The sequence below is a fragment of the Lagopus muta genome, chromosome 2 (assembly GCF_023343835.1).
Source record: "Lagopus muta isolate bLagMut1 chromosome 2, bLagMut1 primary, whole genome shotgun sequence".
Classification (NCBI taxonomy): domain Eukaryota; kingdom Metazoa; phylum Chordata; class Aves; order Galliformes; family Phasianidae; genus Lagopus; species Lagopus muta.
In genome coordinates, this window is record NC_064434.1 from 30,426,348 (window position 1) to 30,440,395 (window position 14,048).

Consider the following 14,048-nt stretch of genomic DNA (forward strand, 5'->3'; position numbering starts at 1 on the left):
AGTGGAGCTGCATTGGCCATCTGCTGCAAGGCCCAGAGACTCTGAGCCCACAGTAAGATAAATGGTCTGGCTAGGAGGAGTACGTTTGTCTTGCACTGTGGCGAAACCTGATCCAAGATTAGCTGTGGTTTGGGGACCATAATCTGCACGGCACTCTGTCAAGGTTTAGGGAAGCCCTTGAAGAAAATGAATATATTGCCAAAAATCAAAGTTCAGCTATGGTCAGGATGTGGTCAGAATGTGGAAATTGTTCTGGTCTGCAGTTCTTAGTGCTGCCAAATTCCTGTTGGTACCAACAACAGATTTTGTCTGATCTGTTGCTGCTTGGTTGCCTAAGTCCTTATTGCACTGTGGCTTCTTTGAAAAGCTTTTCTAGCTCTTCTAGATCAGTACAAGAATTAAAAGTTATTTCAGATGGATTTTATTCTTCAAGCATACATTCCATATATTTTTTTTTAAAATTGAGCTAGATAAATAGTAAACTGTCTTTCACTGAAATTACTGTTTCATGTTCTTGCCTCATTGTAAATGGCCCGTTATACTGATATGCTCCCCAGACCTGATGGACTTACTGACAAAATGTTCTGTTTTGTTCTGTTTTACTTTCTCTGGGTAGCTTTGGCCTTGGTAAGACTGTCTTAGATTGCTTTTACGCTCATTTATATTAAGAGAATGCCTTTAGTCTCATATTCCCAAATATCTTATCAGTGACAATCTCTGAGATTGTCTCTCTACAGCACCTATAAGTTACGCCCATGCTTTTCACAGGATGTACAAGCTGATATGGAGAAATGAAAAAGAAGGTTAAAACTGTCTCTGTGTTTCCATTTTTCACTCTGGTATATACCTGAAAGTAGTGGTAATGTTCTCCTACTGCTGGACTTAAAAAGATAAAAAGTAAAAAACAACCAACATTATAATGCAATTAGATGTCTTGTTTGGTTGTTATTTACATACATAAGCATATGTATAAGCATTTATCAGACTGATAAAACAGTTTGGGTTGCCGTTTTTCTTTTCTTCCAATTTACTTATTTATTGTGTTTTGCATTATTCCACTGCAGAGAGAGGCTTGGAGACCTGGAGTTCAAAGCTTGACAAGACAAGTGGGTGCAGTGAAGAGTGAGAGCTGTGTGCTGGTGTGTGACAGGTCACCCACTCCCCACAGCCCTGGAGGGGTTTCTAAATTGTTCTCCAGTGCACCCAAGGAGAACAACATTGCTATTAGTACAACATGGACTAAGGTTACATTTCAGCCTTGACTTTCTCTGTTGAAATTGTAGAGTTACTTGAAGGTCAAGGTCTGAGGATGACTCATCTAGAAGGATGAAACACACAGTAGTATCCCTGGTTGTTGTAGTGTATCTACTTCAAGTATTTTTCTGAAAAAAAAAAAAAACCAAACAAACCAAACAACCAAAAACATAAGAACAATTGGCAAATTACCAAAAATTCAAAAGCAGTCAAAAGTTGTTGTTTGTTTGTTTGTTTGTTTGTAAATCTGTGTCTGGAAATATGCCTATGACTTCCTTGTGAATTGAATCTGTTGGGCTTATCTTCGTGTGAATTACTGGGATTCAATCTAGCTCAGCCTCTTTCTGGATCAGCTTGGTAAAAGCTGAGGTAAAAACTGATGGGCATGTGCTCTCAAAGGAGACTGAACAAGTAAGTTCTTGCACTGGGTCACCTGAAAATGAGCTAAAGCCTAGCATCAGAGCGTAATGGGTAAGGAGTGCAGGCAGTCACTGAACCACTGGGGAAATGGGGATTGCTGGGTATGGGAGGTTGGGAAGTGACCCAACTGGAAGGGAATCTAAACTTCCTCAGCCAAGAGAGAACCTCTTTCTTGAAAAAATAATTATTTCTTTCTTGCATGTACTCTTGGAAAGAGGTATTGTGGGAGGGCATAAACTGTTCCAGTGCTGGTTGGAGAGGTTGATGTTCCCTGCCCTTGGCTACTGGCTGGGTGTGCTGGTGAGTTCAGGCCTAGCAATCCAGCAGCATTGTGCCTCAGCCACAGCAACACAAACTGCTGAGTTCATGCTTAGATTCACTAGCTGCTACTGGTAGACCTGCAAGTGTGTGCCTCTCTGCTCTCATGATCCTTCTACTTTGTTGTGATATGGCTTGATTTTACTTTGAGATCTTCATCTGAATGATGAAACCTGTCTTGAACTTCCCAATGTCTCCCCACTGCCGCTCTGTGCCCTTCTCCTTGTTTAACCCAGGCTGATTTTTGCAGCCTTCAGGAGTGTGGTTTGAGCTGCCCATCTTCAGCTTGTTTTGCTGCCTTGGTTTCTAGTTCAGTTTCACTGTTTCCCCCCACTGTTTAGGAAGGCTTCTGAAGTGGTGTCCAGAGTTCTTCCTTTAATTTTGACTTCAGCTTTATTTTTGACTGCGTTTTTAGTGTTACTTAAAGTTGACATTATGTTTTGGGTTTTGTTACTTCTATTTGTTGCTGTTACTTGCTGTGAGTTGACTACTCTCTGAATTGACTGAATACTCCTGGAGATTCTATGTACTTTTTTTTTTTTTTTATCTATCAGGCAGTTCCACTTTGGTTTATTTTAATTAATGAGATTTGGGATAGAAGCCAATGTATGTTGTTAGTAAAAACTGAAGTAGGAGCAGTATTCTTAACAGATGGGTAGCTTGAAAAGCTGACAGAAATACAAGAATCACAGAGGAAATCAGCAAATGTTTATCCTCATGTGAATCAATCTTAGTTTCTCAATACCATAGTCAAAAGACCACAAGCTTGGAGTTTTATAAACTTAGTGTCATACAGAATTCATTCTTCCTTTTGTATATTGATTGCCACAAAGCTCTTTGGTGCTGACATTGTCTGGTGAGGAGTGCATTTCCAAAAAAGCCAGCAAACCCAGTTGGCAGAACCTGCAATGAAGCTTTCTCCAGTAGGCCAATTCTTTCTTGAGAATAAGAGGTTTTCCACTGGGCTTCTTATCCCCACACCTTTAGGTAGGCTTTGTAAAATTGAGATGTTATTTGGTTGATTTTCTTGTGCTGTATAGGTCTTTATTCTTTTTTTTTTTTTCTTTCTTAAATGTGCAGAGGTTCTTGTCACTTAGTAAATAATGGCTAAACAGCATTTAGACCTTTGAAATCAGTTCAGTTAAAGCATATACTAGATATGCTTTCTATGATAGCTTTTTATGATAGTTCTTAATTATTTCATCTTGATTTAATGGCTTGCATTTTAGCTCTGTGAAAGTTGCATGTAGATATAAAAATGGAAATTGATTAGATGTGGCACATTTGAAAAAACATTGTACAAATACTTTTTTTTTTATAAATGTGAATTGTTTCTTGTATGCAGCACAGTGCAAGTAATACTGTATTTTCTGAATAGTGGTAAACATGAAAAATATTGTGTTCCTGTGAAGGAAATTTCTTATTAGTTTGTAAATCTGGCTGCTCTTAAGAACTTTTCTTCGTGCAGCAGCCATTTAAAATATTTGCAGATGAAATGGATGTGTGTTTTTGTGAAGCTCTGGTTCTTAGTCAGGACCCTCTTGTAACAAAGACCGGTGTTTCTCAAGGTGGACAGGAAGGAAGCAAAACAAGGAATGGAGCTGTGCTGACCTGACTAGAGCAGAAATTCAGAAACAGGAGAGTGAGATGGCGTAGTACAGACTGTACAGGTCTGTAGGCTGTACCACACCACCTCTTCTACTCCATAGCATTTGTTCTTCCAGGATATATTTCGGGTTCACCTGCTATTTCACCTTCTGATTTCAGAACTACTTTATAATCATTTCTGATAAGATAGTGGGAAGAGATCTGTGAATGCTCCGGTGATGCAGAGAATTTTGTGCTTTCTTTGCTGAGATCCAGGATTTTTCTGTGAATTGTCCCGTTTACTGCAGAGAAAATAAAACTATATTTCTATTCTGCTTTAAAGTATTGGCTTTCTTTTAAAAAATGTTTTGAGTAATAAAGACAACAGCAGAGTAGGTATTTCTTATGCGAATGGTAAATTCAATGCAAGTACAGCTACAAAAGTGTGTCAGAGAAAATTAAGTGAAGGCACTTGCTTGTGAGAAACTGCAAGCACTAGGCAGTGAAATGTAAGAACTGGGTCTGCATTTCTAAGGTGTTCAACCTGCTGTGATTAGCAGAAATGCTGCTATTAGTTTGCATTCTCTGATCTGTGTGTTTTAATCAATAAAGCATTTTCTTTCATTTTCATTTTTCTTTCAATAAAATGCTGTTGCCTTTTCCTAAAAAACTTGTCTCAGGTAGTTGAACTTGTACTTCTGTGTTTCAGCTTATCTCAGAATGCTGAGCTGAAAACTGGCTGTGCAAGAGCTGGTTCCAGAACAGACTTCATGCATCAGTCCCAAGGGCAGGGGCATCTGCATCAGATGGGAAGGTAGATAGTAGAGCAGGTATAGCCTGATAGGTTTCAGCAGCTGATCTTGTTGTGCTGCCAGAAGCCTGTCAGAGTCCCAGCTAATAGAGATACTCAGCAGTGCTGAGTGCAAAATGTTACAGTCACTGGTTTTGTGATGCTTCTCAGGCAGAAGACTGTATTTCTTAAAAGTAATTAGCTATCTCATGAATAACTACTACATTTAATTTTGATGCAATCAGTGGATTCTTACATGCTTGCAAAACCTCAATTAGTTTTTCTCAAATGCGCATTTTGCATTCTGGTGGCTGAATTCACTCATTGCTCTGTCCTTCAAGAGGATTTTTTAGCTCATGACATTACCATGTCATAATTTGTTAATAAAGCATGAAATAGACTTCAGACTGTGGAAGAATGCAGAAGTCTCTGTAGGTGAACAAAGCAGAAGCCTCCAGATGCCAACTAGAAGGACTGGATTCATGTTGAAGCAGAAATTTTGGCAGTACTGTTATTTTCCTTTTGCAAGGTTGTTACATCTGGAGAGTTGGCCATACACTGAATGCAGAGGAGAGCCTTGTTTTTAGTGGTGTGTGACCTATGGCTGAAGTGCCAGTTGAAGTAGGATTTTAAAAGGAGATGATAGGCTTGTGAAGAAATGAAGGCCTGGTTATATCCAGAAATAAACTCAGATGTTTAGCAGCTGCACCCATTGTGGCAGTGATCAGAGGTCAGATCTGGCTGGAAGAAATAACCCACAGAGCAGTGATGTAGCTTGGGTCTGATTTACAGTATCCTACAGTAAAGAGAATATGGCCAGCAGCCAACTGTGAGTGTTTGCAGATGTTGTTTTACAGGATGTATCCCATGTTGCTGGCAACATGCTAACGATGGTCCTGGTATGCAGAGTTCATGGCATGTGGCAAGAGGCTGGAAGTAATAGAAGCGAATGCGATGCTCACTGTTTTAGCACATGAACTTTGTAAGCAGTTAAGACAAGTTAAAGTGCTCCAACCACAGGGGAAAATAAACTGTAAGGCTTCCTGTGTTACATAAATTATTTTAAATAGCATGAGCTGTGCGATTGGAATATGCTATAAACTTTCATGTGTTAAAATCCTCATTATCTTCACACATTCAGAACCGCATGCTAGGGGGAAAAATTAACTGATTAGTTGAGTATATTTAAACATAAAAGAGATATTTTCTTTAAATGAAGTATGCTACAACCATTTTTTTCAAAGTCTCTTATGAACGTTACTTGATTTAAAAAAAAAAATAAAATTGACTTTGCATTCCAAAGTCTTTGCTTTAGAATTACTTTAAATCTTCTGTTATTTAACCTTGAAGGTAATGACAGGTTGCCTTATGCATTGACAATGAAGATGTTAAGACCAACAGCATTCCCAAAGCAATCTCAGGAAGGCTTTGCTGTCTCTTCAGACCTTTTTAAGTTCCTTGGAGGCAGCAAAAAGCAGGTCATGTGAAGCATGTCCTGACACATTCTCAGTGAGACGAGAATGTCCTTTCTGGCTTGTGGTTGTAAAACTTCCTTGGGGGGACAATGACCTTTCTCCTTGCCACTGCTTGTGATCAGGGGATCTGCACCCACTGTGAGATGTTTTGAAGCTCCTTTTTCGTTCAGATGTGAGGAAAAGACGAACATGGGACTTGTTTCCTAGCATATGACTTTGCTGCCAGTGTTCTCTTTCTGGCTTGCGGGCTCATTTGATTCTTGCTGGGAGGGGCAAGTTCCACCTTAGTGATGTGGCAAATGTTTTTACAAGTTTTGGGATCCCTAAAGCATGTCACTTTGGTAAGTGAATCAGTTTTGGAGGAGAAATTAGAGAAAGCCAGGAGGAGTGAGCCTTTCAAGCTGTGAGGAATCCCTATTCTCATTAGTGTAAGGACTCTAAAGTAGGTTTCAAAAAAAAGAACTCATTCAGCATATTTAAAATGGCACCATTAGCCATTCAGATTGTGCCAATGCTGGCAGCTTTCCTGGTTAGTTCAATGAGATTTGCATGCAATCAAATACTTCTTTTAACTGGGAACTTATTTAGCTGCATAACTTGAGGAGCCTGAGGTTTGAATGTCTTGGCCTTAATATCTATTTCGCTTGTGTATTGTAGATTCCTCATAATCTAAAACTATTTTCACACCGTATTTTTATAGAAAATAAGGTCAAAGTTCCTTAACAGGGAGAGTTTTGTTGTTGCTGTGTTGGATGTTAGTATCTCAAATGAGTAGTATGAAAAATCAATATATTTGTAAGAAATACATAAAAGGGTTATTTAAGAGCCGTATGCCCAGCTGTGTTAGAAGTTCATTTGTCTCAAATGAGAAAGGACTGCATTTCTGCTCAGCTCGTACCTGGACGTGTGCCCTTGACAGAAATTAAGGTGTTTGCACCCCAAGTCAGGTAAAGACAAGCCTCTCTTAGTTGTATGATTCATTACATTTGTGTCTGTGTGTATACATATCTATAAAGTTACACACTTATAGTATAGACTTAGCTTTGAATCTGTCCGGTACTTCATACTTCACTGAGCTGAGCTTCCTTTTTTGTTCATAACTTGTTAGTAGTAGCTGCAGTTAGTAGTAGGCTGTGGACCACCCAAATTCTTCAGTCCTTGAATCATGTTCTTACACAAGCTTAAGTGAGTCCTCTGTGAGTAAAGTATCACAGGATGGAAAAGGCCTGGAAGAATGTGTCTTGACAGGCTTGCTCCATTCTGTTGTCTGGCTGCTTCCATGCTGGGTAACAGAAATAAACATTGTAAACTAATGTCTGTGTATTAAATCCTGATATCTACCTAGATTTGTATACAACTTTTTTTCTTTTGTTACAGGAAATACTGGATAGTTCCCACAATGGAGGACGGGAAGCCCGTTTGGGCTCCACACCCAACTGATGGGTTTCAGATGGGCATGATTGTGGATATTGGTACTGACTACTTAACTATTGAACCTTTGAATCAGAAAGGCAAGGTAAGTGTCTGATAAGTGAAAGAACAGAGAAAAACCTTAGGTATATATATATATCTTAACCTGTGGGCCAAATCTTTTCCAACATCCACCATTACATGCAGCCTGAGTGAGTGGGGAAAAGGTTTTCTGTTCTGCTGTGCTTGGCTAAGGAACTTCATTCTGCTTTATCTTGCAGGGCAAGTGAAATATCCCACTGATAACAAGTGCATGCTTTCTGTCAATTGTCTGAACGTGTGTATGTGCTTAAGAAGGATGGGGAGACTGAATCCCCATGGTTATTTTGATTCAGTACTGTGTACTTGATGATTCTAAATTTGAAACTGGTTGGGAATGTGTTGTTGAGATTAACTTCTCACTTTTCTGGTAGATACATATAGAGAGAATCCTGCAGGAGTGTGCTAAACTCTGTCCTTAGACTAGGCAATTTTCTGTTACATTGCTAAAGATTGAGTGATGAATCCTCTTACCTTGAGTGCTGTGAAGTGTAACATAATGTCAATCAAAGGTCTTATGGAATTGCTACTTTAAATTAAAGGCAAAAGAAATACATTTTCTAAAATGAAGTCCTAATTAATGTGTTCAAGCTGCATCATTTATCATGACATCTTTCAGATTCAGTACACTGTAATTAAATGTCAGTTTTTACAGGAAGTGCCTTGTTACTATTAATTATCCTAATTCAGATGGCCAGCATCCCTGTTTTTACTAGCTGAAATAAGGTTATATGTTGTTTTAGAAGTTGTAATTTGGTCTTTCAGTATGGGATGCATGCTGTTTCTAACAATTTGGTCTGTTTTGTAACTGCAGGTATGGAAAGGCAATTTTTTTTGGTCACTTTTTTTCCCCACATCTTCAATAATAGAGAGGGCTTTGTCATAGATCAAAAAGTTATGCAGCAGTTCTTCCTTTGAGAGGAATGTTTTTGGATTTTCTTTAAAAATGTATATATATATTTTACAGGAAGTAGATTTTTCTTTCCTCAGAAGTAAAAAGTGTAACATCGGATATCTGTGTGTGAGATAAGGTCTGTATGTTTGGTGCATTCTTCGGTCTGGGAAAAAGCAAAATTATTCAGATAAGAGCATATTAAATATTCCAAAGCTGTGATTAAGTAGGCTTTTACTGATTTAAATGATGTTGACCCCTAGCCCTGTTTCTGTTTATATCCCCAGAAGGTTCCTGATTTGAGCAAAAGTTCACACATTGAAAACAAAAACAGTTGATAAAGAGAGTCTTGAATCTCTGTTTATTTCTAATATGTGTGCTGCCTTGGGAGCGCCCTTTTGTCTCCTTCCTTTTTTCCTTCTTTATTATTATTATTATTATTATTATTATTATTATTATTATTATTATTTTCTTAAAATGGATTCTAAAATACAGACATTTTACCTTCATGGTTCACAATGAACAATGTGTGTTCCTTCATGTAAGGGACCAAACATTTCACAATTAGGCATTTAAATTCAGTGGAGATTATAGTCCTATAGTTCTGAGTACCACGCTTATATTCACAGTGGTGGAGCAAAGCATTATCTTGATTACCTTCTCAGTCTTTCCAAAGTGACATCAATTTCCTTTTATAGTGAAATGTTTCTGACTGCTTTTGTCTTTTGGAGAAGACACTGCTTTTGTGCATTGGGGCCAATGCACAAATGCAGTCAGCATTTGTACCCACGCTTATCAGCTTTGTTTACTCAAAATGACAGCTCAAAAGTGCTCTTCAGTAAGGAGTGATCCAGCAGCTCCAGAACTGCCTGTGATAATTACAGGGAGGAGATGAGTAACCCGATCATGTAAACATACCCGGGCAGTGTAACTTATTATTATTTTTTAATCTGGGTCATTAACATGTCATACGTATTCTCTGGAGAAGCTGGTACCTCACTCAGGATAACTGACTGAAATGGAAACGTGCATGTATGCTTTTCTTGATTGTTGCCTTTTATACCATTAATGGTTAAGTAAATTAATAACTGCAATAAATGCTATGAGGCAGCATTTTCCTGCTGTCCTGAAGCCTTCTCTCCCTCCCCTGCCCGCAGCAAGCCATGGCGTTGCAGTGGCACCCTCAGCCATGTCAGTGGAGCTGTGTAACACAGCAAACTAGGTCAGAGAGGGGATCCGCCTGAGCAGCCGAGAAGTGGAAAATTTCCAGGATGGCAGCAAGCAGCAGCAGGAAGGAGGACCTAGGGCATGTGTGGCCACAGACTGCTTTGCGTTGTGAAGCCCAGCCCAGACTGGTGGAGGTAGCTGGCAAACATGCTGATTTACTTATGAACCAGCAATAGCATTTCTAGATACCACAGCTCATGTAGAGCTAGCAACAGTATTTACTTATCTCTGCCAAGGCGTCTAAAGAGAGATGGGGATCGGAATAACCAAGACTGTGTTGTGTAAGAGTTGAGAGCAGAGTTGCACATGGTTGAGAGCTTGTTATCTGAAGAGAGGGTGCTTGAGCTATGTGATGGGAGTTGCTCTCCAAAGCTAGATCGTGGGCTTTCAGGGCTGAAAAAACTGGAAAGAAAAGAGGGAATCTAGAGAGTGGTTTGTGAATGAGTGAGTTCCCATCCAGCTGGGAGCCTGCCTCCTGCCTGCTGTCCCATGTTGGGGTGCCAGGAGGGAGGCAGTGGAAAGACGGCCTGTTGTTACACTTGGCTGATGCTGCATTTACACATTTTGTACTCAGAATGTACTTTCAAACTTATCAGAAATCCTGACCTTAGGATCTGTTGAAAATAGCTTCTGTTGTATTGCTTGGTGCTGTAACAGGGCAAAGGCAGATCTGAGTGTAATGGCCAAACAAGGAATTTAATATTTTCCTAGAGGTAGCAAATCTGAATTAAGTGATTAAAGAGATGCCTCAGAGGGGCTGGCACCTTGAGAGGCCTTTCTAGGACCCACATGGTACTGTAGTAATGAGTTTCTGGCATTGCTGGGGAGGCACCTATTGCTGCAGACCCCAGCTTACATCCCTGTTGAGTTCACCCGAGAGCCACCTGATGTCTTTTGAGAAAGTCTCTGAAGGGTTCTGCAAGGCTTTGTGGGGCCCCTATCCTAGTATGCTCTGAATAACCAGAAAGGCATTTTACCAGGTTAAGTATAAATGAATAAATGTGCTCTGAAAGTAAGGATCAGAATGTCCAAAGTTCAGTGTTTTCAAGCAAAGGCATTATTTTAGCAGTGAGTGCAGCTTGCGTGAGCAAATAAAGCAGACTCTTATCCACCATATGAATGGTGTTGCTTTAAGTTGTTCTGTGAAATGCAGCTGAGAGCAGGGATGTCTCCCTGTCTGTATCTGGAAGGTATAAAGGAAGACATGGTTACATGTATTGGATTACATGGCAGAAAGAAGATCCTGCTTGAACGGAAAGATATCTTTTTTCACTCATCTAGTTTCTGGAAAAATTGTTAAGATTGCCATTGGATTTCAAGGGCTGCCTCATTACAAAAAGGAAAAAAAAGCCTACACAAAAACCCACAAATCATCTGCTTTGCCTTCTGAGACCACTTCATAAGAATAATATCCTCTCAATTTTTAGAAAGTTTGTCCTAAACTATGTTTTAAATTGTCTTTGACCTGAAACATTTTCCTCTAAAAGCCAATTTATTTCAAAATACAGAACAACAATGAATATATATTTTTTTAAATGATAGTTGTATGATAGCTTACCTATTTTTCTGTTTAATAGGTCAGATTTTAATGGCATTTAGCAATATTTAGAGCTTTACATCTTTAAATAAGGTACTTATCTACACAAGAAGTAATCACCTTGAACGTAAAGCATTGGAGCAATCATGACAGGAATAAAATTCTTGGTTCACATAGTTTAAACTATTCTGAACTAAAAAAAAAATCCAGCAGGAGAACAATTTTCTTTATATTGCTTATTAGTTTTGACATTCATTAAATATTTACATGTTATATTGTACTAAATTAGATTCTAAGACTGGAAGGGCTTGGGGAAGGGCATCTGGTTTGTCACAAGCTGTCTCTGCAGCATATCTAATGATGCAATTTCTAGCAAGTATTTCAAAATTCCCATTTTGTGAAACAATGAAGGAGGGCAGTCAGTATGAATTCTCGTTAATTTCTAATTGAGATTTATCTTTGATCAGAAAGCTGAGATTGAAAAAGCTCTTCCTTCTTCTGAGATAGATGTGGTGTAACTGGGTTGAGATCTGTCAAATGTTGGAGTATCAAAGATTTGTAAAGTGTTACAGAGTAGCTGGATATCATGTTTTCTCCTTTAAAAGAAAATAAATAACTGTCCTTAGTAGTGGTTAAACATCAGCAGACAAGAACAAGTGAAGTTAGATTTTTGTGAAGCCAGTCAAGCTTTCTTAATCTTTTCTGCTATTTCATTCAAAATGGATGAAATGAATGAGAGATTGTGGAGTCTCCTTCTCTGGAGATGTTCAAGCCCTACCTGGACTCCTACTTGTGCAACCTGGTCTAGGGAACCTGCTTTGGCAGGGGGGTTCGACTGGATGATCTCTAGAGGTCCCTTCCAACCCCTACAATTCTGTGATTCTGTGAACTGAGTATGTGGGAAATTGTTGTGTTCAAATAGATCTATACCCAGTGAGGAACACCTTTATTGTCAGCAAACTTGCAGAAAAAATGATGGTAATATATTCTAACTGCAGTGCTTTGAGAGGGAGGGAAGAGCTCTCTGCTCCGCTAGAACCAAACTGCTGAGATGGGTGACATTCAGATCCACCACAGCTTCACCGTGCTCTGAAGGAAGGTGTTCTGATAGGCATCCAAGTGTTCCAAAGTCATGATGCAGCTTCCTTTCCCTTACAGAAGTGTTTTATGCATTTTTTTTTCAATCCAAATAAGGAAATGGCAAAATATAAATTATTATGACTATAATTTGCATACAGCGCAATAACTTTGTAGGGAAGGGATATTGCAGAGCAGATATTTTTCTGCTGGCAGAAATGACTTTTGCTCAGTGATGTTATTAATCTGTGCCTCTTCAGAGAGAGCTGGAATGTGCAGATGTTTGTCATGGTCTAAGTTACAAGATCACAATTATTGTATCTTTTGTAATGAAGCAAAGATGAGCTAATTGCTGGATTTTTCCTAAATTTCCATGTGAGATGCTTCTCATGATACTGTCTTGCTGGATACAAAGTTAAACAAGCAAATTTCTCGTTTATTAGGATCACGCTTTTTGTTCTGGTTGGTTGTCCTTTAAAATAGTAGAGAGTAAACTAGGCCTCTTATCTGCATTTCCACAGGGAAGAGGCCTGTAGCAGCATGGCGGCTGTTGTGTTTAATTGGTACAGCAGGGTTTTTGTTCATTCCTAGGTGGCTCAAGCAAGCTATTAATACAAGAAGTATAATTGAATTCCTACTTCTTACACTGTCCTGCAGTTTTATGCAGATGCTGTAATACGTGCATTCTGGGATATTTTTCCTTTGTTTTTACAACAATGTGAATTATCATTTCTGGAGAATAAAGGAAAAACAAAGTTGTTTTTAATATGAATTTTTTTCACTTGGACATGAACATTCGATAACTGGCTGGTTTTATACCTTTGGAGTATAGGGGCTGAAGAAAAGTCTTGTTCAACTTGAATATCGATTTGCTGAAGAAAATGGTTACAATCCTGAGTTATGGGAATTGGGGATATAGAGAATATTGTTTACTGAATATTTATGTTTTAAGTGAGAATGTTTTAAAACAAAATGTGAAAATGACAGTGCTACTTCCACTGAACTAATAATTTCATTTTTCTTCTTTTTCCTTCATTGCAAAGCTGAGGGAGTTGTTCGTTCTTTAGTATTCTCTTCCCTTTGCAGTATTGTTAGTTTTCTCATCCTTATTTTTGGCATTGTCTCTTGTGTGCCAACGACTGTGTGCAATTTTCAAAAAGGATCAAATATTTTTGTGGTAAGAATTTATATTACAGCAATTTTTCTAGTGTAGTTCAATAATGCAAATGATGCAGCTGTTGTCTACACCTAGTAGGTCAGTATGATTTCCAAAGCTGTTATAAAGCTAGAAACTTCAGTGGTGGTATGTTTACTTGCAACATGAGATAAGACATCTTTGAAGTCCTTATTTTGAAGGTATTTTGACAATGTTAATATTCTTCGTCTAACAGACTTTCCAGGCTGCTATCAATCAAGTGTTTCCTGCCGAAGAGGACAGCAAAAAAGATGTGGAAGATAATTGTAAGTTACAAATTTAAAAATAGATTTTGCGTTTGGGAAAAAAAAAAAAAAGTAAAAATGTGTGAGAATGTTGTTTGCTTGCAGCATTTCCTTTTTATTGTGTATAAACTTTACTAACCCTTTAAACTGAAAGTAGGCCCATTTAAAATATAATCTATTGCATTTTATTTTCTAAATTTTCATCCACGCACTTTAGAGGAAACCCGTAGTTACATGCGTTATTCTCAGGTGCAATTATTACTTGACTGACTTCGGATACATACAGCATCTTGATCAACTGCAATGAGTATTTTGTGATTAACTAAAGCAAAGCCTAAGGATTAGTTACTTTATCAGCCTCTGTATTTTACTGCATTTTCCTGCACGTAACCCATTCATTCCTCAGGTAGCATTCCTGTGGAAGCAAGAATAGCTGAAAATGTCAAGATAATTTTTCAGAATTTGGAGATAGGAATCCAGGCCCTTTGGGGCTACTGGAAATGTAAATGGGCTATACTGAAT

General features: G+C 38.5%; 1 protein-coding gene across 7 annotated transcripts in view; it reads left to right on the top strand.

Annotated features, from left to right (window-relative positions):
* The window catches only part of MYO6 (myosin VI), a 770,453-nt gene that overhangs the window by 690,686 nt on the left and 65,719 nt on the right, over positions 1–14,048 (top strand). For 5 of the 7 annotated variants that reach the window (XM_048935647.1, XM_048935650.1, XM_048935649.1 and 2 more), the window contains exons 2-3: positions 7,222–7,360; positions 13,478–13,547. The exons of the other annotated variants lie outside the window; for them this stretch is intronic. In XM_048935647.1, the coding sequence (XP_048791604.1) occupies positions 7,244–7,360; positions 13,478–13,547 (187 nt within the window). In that variant the 5' untranslated portion in view covers positions 7,222–7,243. The remainder of the gene's footprint in view (positions 1–7,221; positions 7,361–13,477; positions 13,548–14,048) is intronic. 7 annotated transcript variants of the gene reach the window in all.